This window comes from Solanum dulcamara, chromosome 2 (genome assembly GCF_947179165.1).
Source record: "Solanum dulcamara chromosome 2, daSolDulc1.2, whole genome shotgun sequence".
Lineage (NCBI taxonomy): Eukaryota > Viridiplantae > Streptophyta > Magnoliopsida > Solanales > Solanaceae > Solanum > Solanum dulcamara.
The window spans coordinates 797,085-815,140 of record NC_077238.1 but is presented as its reverse complement, the minus strand read 5'-3'; the positions used below and the strand labels follow the sequence as shown (position 1 = coordinate 815,140).

Below are 18,056 nucleotides of genomic sequence, written 5' to 3'. Positions count from 1 at the left end.
AAGAAAAATAGAGTATTGTGGATTACAAGTTAACGAACGTAGAAATTTGTTTTCAATATTATTCTTTTATATACTCCATGTATTACTAACACTTATTCATTGTCTTCCTACATATAAATGGACAATGGTCTACGTACAAATTGATAGAATAAAAGTAAAATTTTAAAAAATAAGTTGGGACGTGTTTGGAAATATCTCCATTATGTTAAGAAATTTTATTTACTACTAAAAGATATATACTTTATCTTCATAAATATCCAGAATTATATATTACTTACTATACTTTTTCATTAATCTCTTTATGTGGATGACGGTTCATGTCCAAGTTGACATTTTTCTAAACGAACCTATTTAAAATATAGAGTGGGTGTACGTATTTATATTAATTAATTAAAATCAGATATATCTTATCTTTTGAGTTAATTATTTTTGGAAAAAAAAATATTTTTCTTGTCTACCTAATGTCCAATAATACAGTAACAAATTAACTTGTACCTAGATCCAAAATTTTGTTGTCCATCTCATCAACTCTCATGTTTCAGTGAGTGCAACAAAAACATTACGTATAATTCTTATTTATTTATATAAAAAACATGTTCAGGAAAGGACTTTTTTTTAAAAAAATGTACCTCACTTATATTTTTATATATAATCCATGCAATTATTTTTTGAAGAAAAATATTTGTTTTTGTCCATCTATCTTACCATAATGTTTGATAACCTATATGTATATTATCCATGCAAGGTTAGTTCGTAATTTATATATTTATCCACCTTTTGAGATTTATTTGGGGCACTTTTCTTATTTTATTTTATTACATATGAATGTGGAATATATAACATGTATGATATATTGGTATTGGTTGACAAATATATAAAAGGCAAAGAAAATTAATTAAATTTAAACTGATGTTTTTTAAAAAAAAAAATTAAAATGACGAGGTTGGTACTCCATTTGTGGTTTTCTAAGAAAGACAACTAATGAAGTTTTACCGATTTAATTCATTGAATATAGAGGGGAAAGAAAATGCTGAAATATGTGATTGAACTTTGAGAAAAAAATTATCTATGTCATTCGTTAAAAATTTAGCTCGTTTATGTCATTTTCGTCTGAAAAAAAGCTCATCCATATCATTATTTGTAAACTACAAATATTTTCTGTTTTGCAAGACTATTTTGTACATGTGGTCAATTATGATTCGACCACGTTATTAACTAAAATATTATTTCAAATAGAAAAGGTTCAAATATACCATTGAACTTTGAGAAAAAATTCATTTATGTCATCCGTTAAAAGTTTTGCTCATCTATGCCATCTCAGTTAACAAATAATGGCATGGATGAGCCTTTTTTCAAATGAAAATGGCATAAATGAGCCAAACTTTTAACAGATGGCATATATGAGCCTTTTCTCAAAGTTCGATGACATATTTGAGTTTTTTCCCTTGAATATAATATAACGTTTCAACGATCGATTTGTCACGACTTACATCTCATCATTCTGACATATATTTGTTTTCCTCTTGTTCATTTGTGACTTCAAAATCGTGACAATCCATCAGTATGATTTATGTATTCGATTATGACATTCACATTATGTACAAACATAAAAATCATATCGATCGGTCATGATTTATTATATCTTACAATTTACTAAATCAAATCATATATGTTGAGATATATTTATATGGTCCATTTAAACCAAGAGGGTGGGGGTTAGGGGGAGGTAGGGTGGAACATAAGAAAGTTTTGATGTCTTTTAGGATTAGCTTTTAACTTAGGCTTTCGGTTTGGTGAGAAGACATTTCTGTGTCAACTGTCAAGTTATGTGTGCTCACTTCCAAATTTCTTTTTATGTATGTGTCTGTCCTTTTCCTAAAAAAATAAATTCTTCTATTAATTTCTTGCACCTTTTATTCTACTCCTTTTTCCTCTTGGAAGTTTCTTGATTAATAATTCATAAAAATTCCTTAATTTCACAACTTTAAATTCCTTAATTTCACAACTTTATTTTTGTGTAATCGTGTGTTCGAATCAGTTTGAGTGTACCTTAACTATCGTGTATTTATAACCCATCATCAATATAAATATCAGATAACTCTATCTATTAATCAAAATTTGAGTAAAATATTTTTTTTGTATCCGCTATAACTAACTTAAAATTGAAATATCATAATTCTCGATTCACTTATTTTTACAATATTTGTTTGAGTGACATAACTTGTGGGATTCCATCCCCTTTCTGCAATTTTTTTCTCTCTTCTTTTTTTTCTTTCACAAAATAACTTGGAAGTTGTCAATTTGTTCCCTACTTTTTGTTGGGATTTGAGTTGGGAAGTATAAAATCAAATATATTGCTTAGGATTCTAGGAGGTTAGGTGTAAGCTAAGGGGAGCACCCCACCAAAAGTTCTATTATACAAACCCAAAAAGGTTACACATCATTTCTTCAACATTTCATGTCATTTACAACTAAGGAAACAGAAGGATAAGAGTAGATTTTTGGCAAAGTGGTCTTTGGTCAATAAAGTGAGGGTAAATCTTTAGAAGTTGGGGTTCAAATTCTAATATACATAAAATATTAGATGATTTTTTATGACATCTCATATTCAATATATTTATTGGTGAGAAATAGATAACTGATAGAATAATCAAACCGTATAGAAGTTGATTTAAAAAATCGTTAAGTTACTAATATATATATTTGTTAAGAGATAACAAATATTCTTGATAGATAGAAATATTTGGTAGTATACAGTTGAGGTTCATACACGCTGACTGAGACTATACTAAAAGATAATACTTAATAGGTATTCACTAGAATAATTAAAGTACATGCAAGTAAAATTCAACACAATTATTATAAATTTCTTTTTAAAATTAATTAAAATAAATACAAACTAAAACTAATCTTTAATACGACAACAAATATTTTTTTTTTAAAAAGGATAAGAGTAGATTCCCCGCTGCCCCATGAAACTCCACATTCTTTGAACACTAAATTAGTGCAAAAATAAATTCTCTATCTTCATGATCATTTCATCACTCATCACCATGTGGAGGATATTGATATTTTGTGTAACTTTGAGGGGAGTCCATGACCCCCCTTTTTTTTTCTACAAGTTAATATGATACTTCCTCCGTTTTCTTTTACTTGTCAATTTTTGACTTGACACACCTATTAAAAAATTAATTATTGATATGATGAGTTTACTATTTCACCCTTATTAATCACTAAAGTCATAATCCAAATTTCAAAATATTTTGATACCAAAGATATTAACTCTCTCAATAAATTGAAGATATAATAAATAAATAAAAATTATACTTTCTTGATTTGTCAAATTTGATAAGTAAAAAAGAAAATCAAATTAAAAAATTCTTGACAAGTAAAAGAGAATAGATGGAGTATGTTTTGTCAATTTAGGTTTACAAATGGGTCCTATTAAAGTACATTTATTCTTTTTAATGTCCTCAAATAGCCTTTACCATAGTCACACGCCCTCCACAACCCATAAATATATGCATTCTACCTAATCACATTAATTTAATAATATATAGAAATTGATTCTGTGAACTTATTTATTTAATATAACCAATTCATCCTAATTAATACTAGTCCTTTTGAATATATATATTTTCAACATTTATTTCTTTTTCTTTACTTTTCAACCTTTTTCCATTTTCTCTACCTATACATAAAGTTACTTTTATTTTGTTAAGCATGGGCTAGTTATCTTGTTTGGTCAAATATAATTCCCATGTGGGTGTATTATAATTAGGGTATTTATAATTTCTCATTTCAATAACTCTTTTTAGGTGTATCTAAGATTTGCAAATCAAATGACTTTTTAGACCCACCTACAGTTATTAGAGCCAATATTTAAAGTACATTTATTTAAAGGAAGAATAAATATATATAAGAGAAAGGCAAAAAAATTTTAGAAATAAATACTAATATATAAGTGACATAACAATAAATATTCAACAACATATGGGGATTGGGGTGTCTTTGCTGCGATGGGATGGTTTCCTAGAAAAATATTTCCTTACTTATTATCTAATGTTTAATAAATGAATAATAATATATTATTAAAATTTATATGTTGCAAAACATTATGGGGTAGGGAGTAGGAGTTCATGGTGGTGGGGATGGACGGTCAAGGGTTACGGGTTGGGTGTGTTAGGTGGATAGGGAGGAGATAACGATTTAGTTTATTATGAAATTTGTTTTTATTTTTATTAGAGAAGTATTTTTATTTTATTTTAAAATATTATTTACCAGTATTTTCCTTTGTACTAAATCGTTTATGGCTAATTCCTATTTATTTAATTTTTTGTAAGAATATAAAATAAAATCCAAATTGAGTTTAAACATTCTTAGACAAAAGTAAAAGTTGTCCAATTTGTGGCAATCATTTGACTTGTTGACTAAATGCTTTATAACAAATATAAAGTTATAGTGGATTTCTTTGGAGTGCTCTTTAGAACTTTATAGAAGGATGAATTTTATCCTCTAAATCTAATGATTCCGTCCAAGAAATTAATTGTGTGAGAACCTTATCCTTAATTTAATTGGAAAAGAGTAGAAGGGAATTCTTTTCACTATATAGATAATAATGAGTAAAATGAATAAAACAATAACAACGATCCAGTGAAATCCCACAATATGGGGTTTGAGAAGGATAAAGTGTACGCAGATCTTACTTCTATCAAGGTAGAACGACTGTTTTCGAGAGACCCTCTGCTCAAAAGAAGCATAAAAAGAGGTCAGATAAGGCTAAGAAGTTCAAAGCGATATGAGAAAGCAAATAACGAAAGCGACACAGATAAAATAGAGTAAGATGAATATATTAAAAGAATTAATATCATTTCTTTAAATTATATATTAAGTAAAGTGGTGGTCTACAATTTTGTTTCATGATTTTGACTTTTCAAAAATGGGAATCCAATTTAGCTAAATGTCATTTCATTTTCCTACACTTATTTGCCTATTTTGGAAATATATTTCTTTTTCATTAGTTGGTGTATTTCTCAATCGTTTAGATGGAAATACTGGTCCCATGAAAAAAAAAACATTTATAAGAAACAAAACAGCCCAAAAAAGGAATTTCAATTGCATAGATCTTTGATACAATGGGTAGGTCGCTATTTGAGTTTTTGACTATTAGAAAAAGTTTTACTAGAGAAAAAGATAGATTATTTGTAGCAGCTTAATTATTGGATAAGTCATAAGAATAATCTTAGCTTGGAGTTCCTTTTATTTTTCTAATAAATAAAAATATGCACTCAATTTTGTCACGTGTTTTAAGTTTTATATATTATGTATAAATGATATTTATATGGTCAAGTAAAAAGGATAGTTTAATATACTAAGCTATTATTTTGTGCGTTATTCAGAAAAATGACAGATCATATTGAGTTTATATGTAACTTTATCTTGTATTTTTATAAGAAGTTGTTTTACGATTGAATTTGTGATCTTTTAGTTGCATGTCGACATTTTTGTTATTACGTGCAACTGAATTTTTATGACAACCTAATAGCAAGGCATTTAGAGATGAGAAAAATCGACGAAATGCTCCAGGCACCACAATAATGCCTCTTCTTCCAATGAATCCAAAGACTACTTTATTTCATTAAATTTATCTACTTAACCAAACCGATTATTAGATGATATTTATTATAATCTAATATAGTTTCTACTAATGTTTTACTGGTTTATACAAATTGACATTGAATTGAATGTAACTCAATTATTGAAAGCAAAATTTGCAAGATCAGCCCAGGTGATGCACTAACTGTTAATCAAATATGTAATGGACCAACCTATTCATCTATGGGCCATCATAATGGGTGGGTTGTATTTTTGTAGAAGTTAACATGATAGTGTAATTATACTAGTACTATTTTAAAGGTCAAATACCCAATAGTTTACAGTGGTCAAGTCCAAAATGTTATTTATAAAGGTGTTAACACACATTAGTAATAATTATTTTTCATAATCATACACTAATTACCTCAAGAATCTATATCAATCAATATACAAGACGAGATTACATGGTATATTCTATTTGCTCAAGCTCCTGTGAATCCTAGGACTCACAGGAGCGTAGTTTCGAAAATTTGCCACATCAACAGTATAAAAAGCATTGTTCGTGAATAAAAATTATACAGTATAGTCCGATAGAACTTGGTAAAAAAAAACAAAGAAGAAAAGGATGGTTAAGAGCTATAGTTTAGAAGTTTAAGGGCAAACGTGTTATGTGAAGAAAGTTAAGGGCTTGTTTGGTTTATATTATTTTATTTCCTGTTTTATTACTAGTACGTTTCCTCCCCCATTACTCCCCAAAACCTAAAACCCTACCTAAACCCTTGCCGTCGTCAATTTCCGGTGCTCCTTCGACGGCGGAACTCCACCGTAAACTTCCCAGATATTGGTTCTTCACAAAGCTTCGGAAGAAATTTTCAACCGCGAAGATGGAGAAAATAACTCCAATGGAAAGTATTCCTGCTACAGATGAGGTGAGTTTTAATGTTACTTTTCAAATTTACAGACAAAATGGCGTAAAGGGTAGTTGAGAAAGTTGCTTTTTTTGAATCAAGTATTGAGAAAAAATTGTTCTTGCCCACTTACAATTAGAATTTCTGCATCTTTTGTTCTATTAATAGTTGCATTGCATGAATTATGTTCTTATTGAATAAACGAGGCTGATAAATCAGCTAATACAATAAGGGGTTTGGTGTGTAATTTGTATTATTTGAAGGAAGCTGATTAAATTTTGAATGACTGGTAATAGTAGTTAAAATTGGTTAAACTATTATTTGCTCTTTAGATTTGGTTGAGTTGGGTTAAACTATTGGTTACATATGGTGGTCAGTCATGATCATTATCAACACATAGTTGAATTGTTCGTTTTAAGCTTATTTTTAGAAGTGGAAATTTGTTGCGTGTTTAGTATTTTCTGGACTTTGTTGGACCTTAGTGTTAGAAACTTGAGCTATGACATGTTGAAACTTAATGATTTATCCCTACAAGTTTGCTCTGTCCACCATGCTAACACGTGGATAGCATGTGGTGATTTTACCTATGTTCAGTTATTCAAGGTCGGAAAGTTTGCGCTTATGTTACATATGCTATTTCCTAGTGAAAACATAAGGTGGGGGTTTGGTGTTATTCTGTTCCGAAAAAAGGGGAATGTTTTTTTTTCCCTTAACATGGTGTTTTTGAAACGAAATAGTTGTAGGACCAAAAGGATTACAATTGATTATTAGATCCAGTATTTCTTGTTTAGAAGTACCAAGCATCATATGTTATATAGCTATAGAACTTGACCATTTGCTTTCTTATTCTTAGTCAACTGCCTTGTGATTCTTTTCGATATATTGATCGGCAGGTCATTTCTGAAGAGATGGATATGAATAAAAAGAAATATCTTAGAGGCGAAGGAGCGAATTTGAAGGTACTGAAGTTTGTTAAGATTTCTGAACTGGCTTTTAACTTACTCTTTGATTCTGGTTAGTTCTTCTTTTCCTTGATGATCATATGCTAAAGAGCTACTTCTAATAATTTGCAGGAATTGAAAGATAAAAAATTAAAGGGTCAGCTTGCTGTGCAAGAAGAGTTGTATGGAAAATCTGCAGCTGCTGCTGCCAAGGCTGAGAAGGTGTCTGGACTGTGTTCTGATAGTGTAGCTTAATTTTCTAGGCATCTACAGAATATTGGTTAAGCATATCACTGTTTTTGTTTCTCAAGTTGTAACTAATAGATGTATTCTAATGTACTAACTGCTTCCTCCTTCCAGCCCAATGGATCCCCCCCCCCACCTACCCACACACACAACACCAGATTGTTCTCTTTCTGTTGGTCGTAGTTTTCATTAAATTCCATTGCAGAAAAGCTAGGTCAAATTGCATATATTAAGTTGCCTCTGTTAACCACTTGAAGTTGATTTTATCAATTGTGCGCAAATTTTATGCCTGTCATTGAGATTTGTTTGAATCTCTAACTCTTCTGCTTTTGTCAGTGGCTTATGCCAAGTGAGGGTGGTTATCTAGAGGGTGATGGTATTGAGAAGACATGGAGAATAAAGCAGGATGCAATTGCCAGTGAAGTTGACATTTTGAGCTCTAGGAAACAATTTGATATTGTCTTACCAGGTTAAGATTTTGGAAGATTTTGCTTATATTTAACTACTGAAAAAGATGCAAAGTTGCTGGCCTTTATTTCATTTTCATTTTGATGATCCTAGAGTTTTGTCATGTCCTGCATGTTTATCCCTTTAAACTTGCAAGGGGAATAGTGAAACGTTCTATGCTTCACCTAGCAACTGTAACAGCTTTTAGTCATTACTCATCTCATCATTATATCTGAGATTTTCTCAGACAATTATTGAATCTTAGTGAAAGCCACTAATGGAAGCCGATGAAGATGAAAACCTTAGTTATTTTGCTTTATCAAAGAATTTTGAAATAGTTGTGAAATGTTTGGTCTGAAGTATTCATGCTATATACTTCATTTTATACTCAGCTTTCCCTAGCTTTGAATCTTACCCTCATTTTTCTTTGTGCTTGATATTTAACCAGTACGGATATTCGATGATGTGTCTGCATCATCCATCTTATTAACTTTTTATGATAAAGTGATGCATTTGTCTTCTCAATACAAACTTCACTTAGATGGTTGAATATGATGCCTAGGTTTTGTCATCAAACCTTGCTTTGCTTGTGGGGGCAATATGCATGGACTTATGTACAGGTTGTTGATAAACAGTCCTTAATAGTCTTTGGCAATGGGAACTGTGTGGGGGTGAGATTCATAACATGCTGCGGGAGATTTTAAAAATTTCCATCTTTCAAGTAAAGTTCTTTCTGCGTTTCCTGTCTGTCATTTCCTTTTTATGCTTCCATAGACTATGGTTTAATGTAGTTTCACTGTTTCACATCAGTTGCTCACTTGTATTTTGCAGATTTTGGTCCTTACACTCTTGAATTCACCCCTAGCGGTCGCTACATGGCTGCAGCTGGACGCAAGGGTCACATTGCTATTGTAGATATGAAAAACATGAAAGCCATTAAAGAACTGCAGGTACTTATTGTTGTTTGATTTATTCTCAAAAAAGATTATATAAAACAAGCATATCGATTTTATTGTTATACTTTATAAAGGGGTCAAGGATCTTACTTTGAGAGGTTTCAAGGATGTCTGTCACACATAATAATCGTTTAACATGGGGTATTCTTAGCTTGCAGTCAGACAATTTAGTATCATTAATTTCATAATCACATACCAAACTTACTTTATCGAATGAAGAAGTGTCAGCATCATTGTATCCTATAACACAACATCGTTAAAATGAAGTCTTGTTCATTTGCATTATGTGGTTCCTCACCAGTTTCTGAGGCTCAGGTTTGCTTACAACTTATGTTTCTATTGCAGGTCAGGGAAACAGTGCGTGATGTAGTATTCTTACATAATGAACTGTTTTTCGCTGCTGCTCAGAAGAAGTAAGACTCATTTTATGTCCAAATTTCTTGATTGTAATGTGTTATAAGATGGGTTTCAAAGGCACTCTATTCCTTTGGTTATGTTTCACAGGGTGTAGAGATTGTATAAGTTCCTACACTCTTCTTAAATGTTCACATGGATCTCAGAGTGGGTTTGAATCTGCTATATGAAAAAAATGACTTTCAAATGAACTTGTTCTAGCATTTCTCTCTCTGTGTCCACATGAATTTTACCTGCTGGATACTCTGCAAAGCTCAATAATTTCGTCAGCAATTTTGTGCATATATTCCATGTTCCAACATTCTATTCATTCCATAGAATTCATCTTTTAATTAATGTCCATCACAAATTTGGCAGATTTTGTTTGGTGAACCTAAATATCTGGCATGTTACAGGTACCCGTATATATACAATAGAGAAGGCACGGAGCTCCACTGCCTGAAGGTTAGTTTGACCTGTTAATGCCGTGTGCATTCTGTTGTCTGGGCAGTTTGATCATTACATGTTTCATTGTTACAACTTGTGTTCTATAGTATGTGTGCCCTTCTAATACCTCCAATTTTCCATGAGTATTTTAGCTGGTGGATTATTTTACATATTTTTTTTACTATGGTAATGGTTGGAAGGGCCAAGTGTCAGCTACTTTGTGTTTACTTAGTACTCGTTTCTTGTTCTTCTAAACTCTTCTTCTTCTTCTTAAAAATAAAACTCTTCACAGTTCGTGTCTTCTGTTCCTTTGGGGAGTTGCTAGAAACCTTGCTTTTCTTGCTGTCTTTTTGCTTCAAAGATAAGGGAATTGTTCTTTATAGTAATGCTACCTTTTTAACAAAAAAATTTACCTTTTATAGTTTACTGCCTTGGAAAAATTTGTATGGACTCCATGTGGTCTATTGTTATTTCAGGATGCTGTTGTCGAAAACAAATGCATGCTTGTCGTTTACATTTCCCTATTGCTTAGGTTTTTAACGTATGATCTTTCTTAAATTCCAGGAACATGGTGCTGTGCTAAAGCTTCAATATTTAAGGAATCACTTCCTTTTGGCTTCTATAAACAAATTTGGTCAGCTGCATTATCAGGATGTTACCACTGGCCAGATGGTAGCTAATGTTCGAACTGGCTTGGGTCGTACTGATGTCATGCAAGTAAATCCCTTCAACGGTGTGGTTGCTGTGGGGCATTCTGGTGGTACGGTCAGTATGTGGAAGCCTACAAGTGCTGCTCCCCTAGTGAAGATGCTCTGTCATCCTGGACCAGTCACGGCTCTGGCATTCCATCCTAATGGACATCTAATGGCAACTGCTGGTATGGAGAGGAAAATAAAGATTTGGGATTTGAGAAAGTTTGAGGTTCTACAAACATTACCAGGTCATTGCAAGGCCTTGGATTTTAGTCAAAAAGGTTTACTAGCTACTGCAACCGGATCTTTTGTACAAGTTTATGGAGATCTTTCTGGATCTCAGAATTATAGCCGTTATATGACCCATACTGTTGCGAAAGGATACCAAGTAAAGAAGGTGGCATTCAGACCATACGAAGATGTTCTAGGCATAGGAAACTCGATGGGTTGGTCTTCTATCTTAATTCCAGGATCCGGAGAACCCAACTTCGATTCTTGGGTGGCAAATCCGTTTGAAACATCTAAACAAAGAAGAGAGAAGGAAATCCGCTCTCTTCTTGATAAGCTCCCTCCAGAGACTATCATGTTGGATCCGACAAAGATTGGTTCAGTGAGACCAGAAAGGAAGAAGGAAAAGCCAACAAAGGAGGATAGAGAAGCAGAAATGGAAGCTGCTATCGAGGAAGCTAAAAATATTCCTATGAAAAAGAAAACAAAAGGTAGAAGCAAGCCGAGTAAGATTGCAAAGAAGAAGCAAGAAGCTGTTGAAAAAGCTAAGAAACCTTTCTTGGAGCATCACACGAATAAGAGGAAACTGACCGAGGAAACTCAGCTTCCAAAATCTTTAGAACGTTTCGTTAGGAAGAAGGCAGCAGCATGATCAGTAATGTCCACTGGACTGTTCTTTCTTGCCCTCTCCTTGCATTTGCATTTATTATCACTGTCCCTGAGGGAATTGCTTATAGAAATTGAAGAAGCAAGTGTTGTAATTCTTCAGATCAAGTTTTCTTTTCTCGCTGTTTACATTTTTTTTTATCTTTTTTAAGGTAAGTTTAGGCATTCTTGTTTTAACATGGAGTTTTCCAGTTTGAAGTAGAGGCCAATGTAAAATCTACAGAGCAGACTATGTATGAATTTATTTATCCTAGCAAAGGTTTACTATTGCTTTAGAGAGGTGTAAGAACATTTTATTGGCGACGCAATAGGAATTAGACAATTTTTTCAGTTTTTCATGTGTTAGCCCACGAATTTTCTTTCGATTCTTCCATAGTAGCATCCGTAACGATCTGGCGAACGACTCTAGTAGCTCCAGCGACGCTTTCGAGGGGTTTAAGAGCATTTTTTTGGCAACGCAATAGGAATTAGGCAACTTTTCTAGTTTTTCGTGTGTTAGTCAATGGATTTTTTAGGTGCCAGGGGTCCGGGTCGAAATTTCTTGGATTCTTCCATAGTAGCGTCTGTAACGACCTGGGAACGACTCCAGTAGTCCCGGAGGCACTTTAGAGGGGTCTATGAGCATTTTATTGGCAATGAAATAGGAATTAGACGATTTTGCCAGTTTTTTGTGTGTGTAAGCCCACATATTTTTAGGTGCCGGGGGTCCGGGTCGAATTTTTTTGGATTCTTCCATAGTAGAGTCCGTAACGCCCTAGAAAAAAAATCTGTGGGCTAACACACGAAAAACTGGAAAAATTGCCTAATTCTTATTGCGTCACCAATAAAATGCTCTTAAACCCCTCTAAAGCGCCATCGGGGCTATTGAAATCATTCCCTAGGTCGTTACGGATTCTACTATAGAAGAATCCAAGAAAATTCGACCCAGACCCCCGCCACCTAAAAAATATGTGGGCTAACACACGAAAAATTAGCTAAAATCACCTAATTCCTATTATGTCTCCAATAAAATGCTCCTAATCCATTCTAAAGCGTTGCTGGGGCTACTGTAGTCGTTCCCTAGGTTGTTACGGATGCTTCTATGGAAAAATTTAAGAAAATTCGATCCAGACCCCAGGCACCTAAAAAATCTGTGGGCTAACACACACGAAAAATTGGCAAAATTGCCTAATTTCTACTGCGTCGCTAATAAAATTATCCTAAACCCCTCTAAAGCACCGCCGGGACTACTGAAGTCATTTTCTAGGTCAGTACGGACATTACTATGGAAGAATCGAACAAAATTTGACCCAGACCCCCGGCACCTAAAAAATCCGTGGGTTAACACACGAAAAATTGGCAAAAATCGCCTAATTCCTATTGCGTCTCTAATAGAATGCTCCTTAACCCTTCTAAAGAGTTGACGAGGCTATTGAAGTTGTTTCCTAGGTCGTTACAGACGCTACTATGGACGAATCCAAGAAAATTCATGCCGGACCCCCGACACCTAAAAATTCTGTGGGCTAACACATGAAAAACTGGCAAAATTGCCTAATTCCTATTTTATTGCCAATAAAATGCTCCTAAACCCTTCAAAAGCGCTTCTAGGGCTACTAGATTCATTCTCTAGGTCATTACGGATGCTACTATGGAAGAATCCAAGAAAATTCGACCCGGACCCCGGTACCTAAAAAATCTGTGGGCTAAAAGACACAAAATATTTGCAAAATCGCATAAATCCTATTGCATCACCAATAAAATGTTCCTAAACACTTTTAAAGCGCTGTCGGGGCTACTAGAGTCGTTCCCTAGGTCGTTACGGATGCTACTATGGAAGATTGCTAGAAAATTCGACCTGGACCCCGGCACCTAAAAAATCTTTGGGCTAACACACACGAAAAACTGGCAAAATTTCCTAATTCCTATTACATCGCCAATAAAATGCTCCTAAACCCTTCTAAAGCGCCACTGGGGCTACTAAAGTCGTTTCCAAGGTCGTTACGGATGCTACTATGAGAGAATCCAAGAAAATCGACCCGGACCTCCAACACCAAAAAAATCTGAGGGCTAACACACACGAAAAACTGGCAAAATATCCTAATTGTTATTGCGTCGCCAATAAAATGCTCCTAAACCCATCTAAAGCTCCACCGGGTCTACTGAAATCATTTCCTAGGTCATTACGGATGCTACTATGAAAGAATCCAAGAAAATTCGACCTGGACCCCCGACACCTTAAAAAATCTGTGGGTTAACATACACGAAAAACTAGCAAAATTGCCTAATTCCTATTGTGTCGCCAATAAAATGCTCCTAAACCGATCTAAAGCGCCACCGGGGCTACTGGAGTCGTTTCCTAAGTCTTTACGGATGCTACAATGGAAGAATCTAAGACAATTCAACCTGGACCCCCGGCACCTAAAAAATCTGTATGCTAACGCACACGAAAAACTGACAAAATCGCCTAATTCCTATTGCGTTGCCAATAAAATATTCCTAAGCCCTTCTAAAGCATTTTCGGGGCACTGGAGTCATTCCCTAGGTTGTTACGATGCTACTATTGAAGATTCTAAGAAAATTTGACCCGGATCCCCGTCACCTAAAAAATATGTAGGCTAACACACGAAAAACTGGCAAAATTGCCTAATTTCTATTGCGTCGCCAATAAAATGCTCCTAAATCCCTCTAAAGCGCCACCGGGGCTACGAAAGTCATTCCCTAGGTCATTACGTATACTAATATGGAAGAATCCAAGAAAATTCGACCCAAACCTCCAGCACCTAAAAAATCTGTGGGCAAACACATACGAAAAATTGGCAAAATTGCCTAATTCCTATTGCGTCGCCAATAAAATGTTCCTAAACCCCTCTAAAGCGTTGTTGGGGCTACTGAAGTCGTTCCCTAGATCGTTACGGATGATACTATTGAAGAATCCAAGAAAATTTGACCCGGACCCCCGGCTCCTAAAAAATTCGTGGGCTAACACACATGAAAAACTGGCAAAATCGCCTAATTCCTATTGCGTTGCCAATAAAATGCTCCTATACCCCTCTAAAGTGCCGCCGGGGCTACTGGAGTCGTTTCCTAGGTCGTTACAGATGCTACTATGGAAGAGTCCAAGAAAATTCGATCCGAACCCCCGGAACCTAAAAATTCTGTGCGCTAACACACGAAAAACTAACAAAATTGCCTAATTCCTATTGAATCGCCAATAAAATGCTCCTAAACCCTTCTAAAAGCCGTCAGGGCTACTAGAGTCGTTTCCTAGGTCGTTACGGACGCTACTATGGAAGAATCCAAGAAAATTCGACCCGAACCTCCAGCACATAAAAAATCTGTGGGTTAACACACATGAAAAACTGACAAAATTGCCTAATTCCTATTTTATTGCCAATAAAATGCTCCTAAACCCCTCTAAAGAGCCTCACGGGCTACTGGATTCTTTTTCGAGGTTGTTACGGACGCTACTATGGAAGAATCCAAAAAATTCGGCCCGGACCCTCGGCACCTAAAAATCTGTGGGCTAACACACATGAAAAACGAGCAAAATTGCCTAATTACTATTGCATCGCCAATAAAATGTTCCTAAACCCTTCTAAGGCGCTGCCGGGTCGATTGGAGTCGTTCCCTAGGTCGTTACGGATGCTACTATGGAAGAATCCAAGAAAATTTAACTCGGACCCCGGCACCTAACAAATCTATGGGCTAACACACACGAAAAACTAGCAAAATTGCCTAATTTCTATTGCGTCGCCAATAAAATGCTCTTAAACCCCTCTAAAGCACCACCGGGGCTACTGAGGTTGTTCCCTAGGTCGTAACATATGCTACTATGGAAGAATCCAAGAAAATTCAATTTGGACCCCCGGCATCTAAAAAATCCGTAGGCTAAAACATACGAAAAACTGACAAAATTGCCTAATTCCTATTGCGTCGCCAATAAAATGCTCCTAAAACCCTTTTAAAGCGCCTCCGAGGCTACTAAAGTCATTTCCTAGGTCGTTACGGATGTTACTATTGAAGAATCCAAGAAAATTCGACCTGGACCCCCGGCACCTAAAAAACTGTGGGCTAACAAACACGAAAAACTAGACCCATCTAAACTGCCACCGGGGATACTGAAGTCGTTCCCTAGGTCGTTACAGACGCTACTATGGAATAATCTAAGAAAATTTCGACCCGGACCCCCGACACATTAAAAATCTGTGGGTTAACATACACGAAAAACTGGCAAAATCGCATAATTTCTATTGCGTCACCAATAAAATGCTTATAAGCCCCTCTAAAGCACTGCCGGGGCTACTGGAGTCGTTCCCTAGGTCATTACGGATGCTACTAGGGAAGAATCCAAGAAAATTCAACTCGGACCTCCGGCACCTAAAAAATCTTTAGGCTAACACACACGAAAAACTATCAAAATCGTCTAATTTTTATTGTGTCGCTAATAAAATACTTCTAAACCATTCTAAAGCCCTGTCGAGTCTACTAGAGTCAATCCCTAGGTCGTTACGGACGCTACTATGGAAGTATCCAATAAAATTCGACCCGAACCCCCGGCACCTAAAAATTCTATGGGCTAGCACACATGAAAAATTGGCAAAATCGCCTAATTCATATTTCATTGCCAATAAAATGGTCCTAGACTCCTCTAAAGCGCCTCCGGGGCTACTAGAGTTATTCCAGGTCATTACGGATGTTACTATGAAACAATCCAAGAAAATTCAACCCAAACCCTCGAAACCTAAAAAATCCATTGGTTAACACACATGAAAAACTGGCAAAATCATCGAATTTCTATTGCGTTTCCAATATAATGATCCTAAACCCCTCTAAAGCGCCGCCGAGGCTACTGGAGTCATTCTCTAAGCCGTTACGGATGCTATTATGGAAGAATCCAAGAAAATTCAACCCGGACCCCCGACACCTAAAAAATCTATGGGCTAACAAACACGAAAAATTGACAAAATTGCCTAATTTCTATTGCGTCGCCAATAAAATGCTCCTAAACCCTTCTAAAGCGCCGCTGGGGCTACTGAAGTCATTTCGTAGGTTGTTATGGATGCTACTACGTAAGAATCCAAGAAAATTCGATCCGAACCTCCAGCACCTAAAAAATCCGAGGGCTAACACACACGAAAAACTGGCAAAATCGCCTAATTCTTATTGCGTCTCTAATAAAATGCTACTAAACCATTGTAAAGGCCCGTCAGGGTTACTGGAGTCAATCCCTAGATCGTTACGGACGCAATTATGGAAGAATCCAAAAAATATCAGCCCGGACCCTCGGCACCTAAAAAATCTGTGGGTTAGCACAGACGAAAAACTGACAAAATTGCCTAATTCCTATTTCATTGACAATAAAATGCTCTTAGACCCCTCTAAAGAGCCTCCGGGGCTACTAGAGTCATTCCCAGGTCTTTACGGACGCTATTATGGAAGAATCCAAGAAAATTCGACCCGAACCCCCAGCACCTAAAAAATCTGTAGGCTAACACACACGAAAAATTGGCAAAATCGCCTAATCCCTATTGCATTGCCAATAAAATGCTCCTAAACCCTTCTAAAGCGTCGCCGGGGCTACTGAGGTCATTCTCTACCTCCTTACGGATGCTACTATGGAAGAAGCCAAGAAAATTTGACCCGGACCCCCGGCACCTAAAAATTCCGTGGGCTAACACACACGAAAAATGGCAAAATTGCCTAAATCCTATTGCGTTGCCAATAAAATGCTCTTAAACCCCTCTAAAGCACCGCCGGGGCTACTGAAGTCGTTCCCTAGGTCGTTACGGACGCTACTATGTAAGAATCCAAGAAACTTTGACCCAGACCCCCGGCACCTAAAAATTCAATGGGTTAACACACATGAAAAACTGGCAAAATCGCCTAATTGCTATTGCGTCGCCAATAAAATGCTTATAAACCCCTCTAAAGCACCGCAGGGGCTACTGAAGTCGTTCACTAGGTCGTTACGGACGTTATTATGAAAGAATAAAAAAAAGTCAACCCGGACCCCCGGCACCTAAAAAATCTATGGGCTAACACACAGGAAAAACTGGCAAAATCGCATAATTCCTATTGCGTCGCCAATAAAATACTCCTAAACCCTTCTAAAGTATCGCCGGGTCCCTTCGGGGACATCCGATAAAATTGGAACGATACAGAGAAGATTAGCGTGGCCCCTGCGCAAGGATGACACGCATAAATCGAGAAATGGTCCAAATTTTTAAATAAAATAAAAAAAAAATCGGGGATGAGTTAGCCGACCTTAATAGGTTAGCCGACTTATGAACCACCATAGGATCGGAGGTAAGGTTTATGTCCCCCTCCTTGTATTTTTACTTTATTTATTTATGTTAAGGCTTGGGGGTGATGCTCAACCCCTAACTGTGCACGAGAGGTGGGAGCCTTGTGTAGGGTCTGTTCCCATAAATAAAAAAAAAGTATCGCCGGGGCTACTGAAGTCGTTCCCTAGGTTGTTACGGACGCTACTATGAAATAATCCAAGAAAATTCAACCAAGTACCCCGGCATCTAAAAAATCTGTGGGCTAACACACACG

The 18,056-nt window shown here is 35.7% G+C and overlaps 1 protein-coding gene and 1 non-coding gene across 2 annotated transcripts; both read left to right on the top strand.

Annotated features, from left to right (window-relative positions):
* The first annotated feature begins 6,190 nt into the window (after positions 1-6,190).
* Positions 6,191-11,794, top strand: LOC129879866 (probable U3 small nucleolar RNA-associated protein 7). Its single transcript, XM_055953595.1, has 8 exons — positions 6,191-6,524; positions 7,397-7,462; positions 7,577-7,666; positions 8,027-8,159; positions 8,969-9,087; positions 9,439-9,506; positions 9,903-9,951; positions 10,498-11,794. The coding sequence occupies exons 1-8, from the start codon at positions 6,480-6,482 to the stop codon at positions 11,503-11,505; spliced, it is 1,578 nt and encodes a 525-aa protein (XP_055809570.1). The 5' UTR covers positions 6,191-6,479; the 3' UTR covers positions 11,506-11,794.
* A 5,826-nt stretch (positions 11,795-17,620) lies between these two features.
* LOC129881324 (U6 spliceosomal RNA) lies at positions 17,621-17,723 on the top strand. The gene has a single exon (XR_008765551.1). It is a non-coding gene; the product is annotated as a U6 spliceosomal RNA (small nuclear RNA).
* The last annotated feature ends 333 nt before the right edge of the window (positions 17,724-18,056 follow it).

Coding starts and splice junctions, on each gene's coding strand:
- LOC129879866 (XM_055953595.1), top strand. CDS start 6,480: ATGGAGAAAATAACTCCAATGGAAAGTATTCCTGCTACAGATGAG. Junction 9,507..9,902: donor TTCGCTGCTGCTCAGAAGAA/GTAAGACTCATT, acceptor GGCATGTTACAG/GTACCCGTATATATACAATA. Junction 9,952..10,497: donor CGGAGCTCCACTGCCTGAAG/GTTAGTTTGACC, acceptor CTTAAATTCCAG/GAACATGGTGCTGTGCTAAA.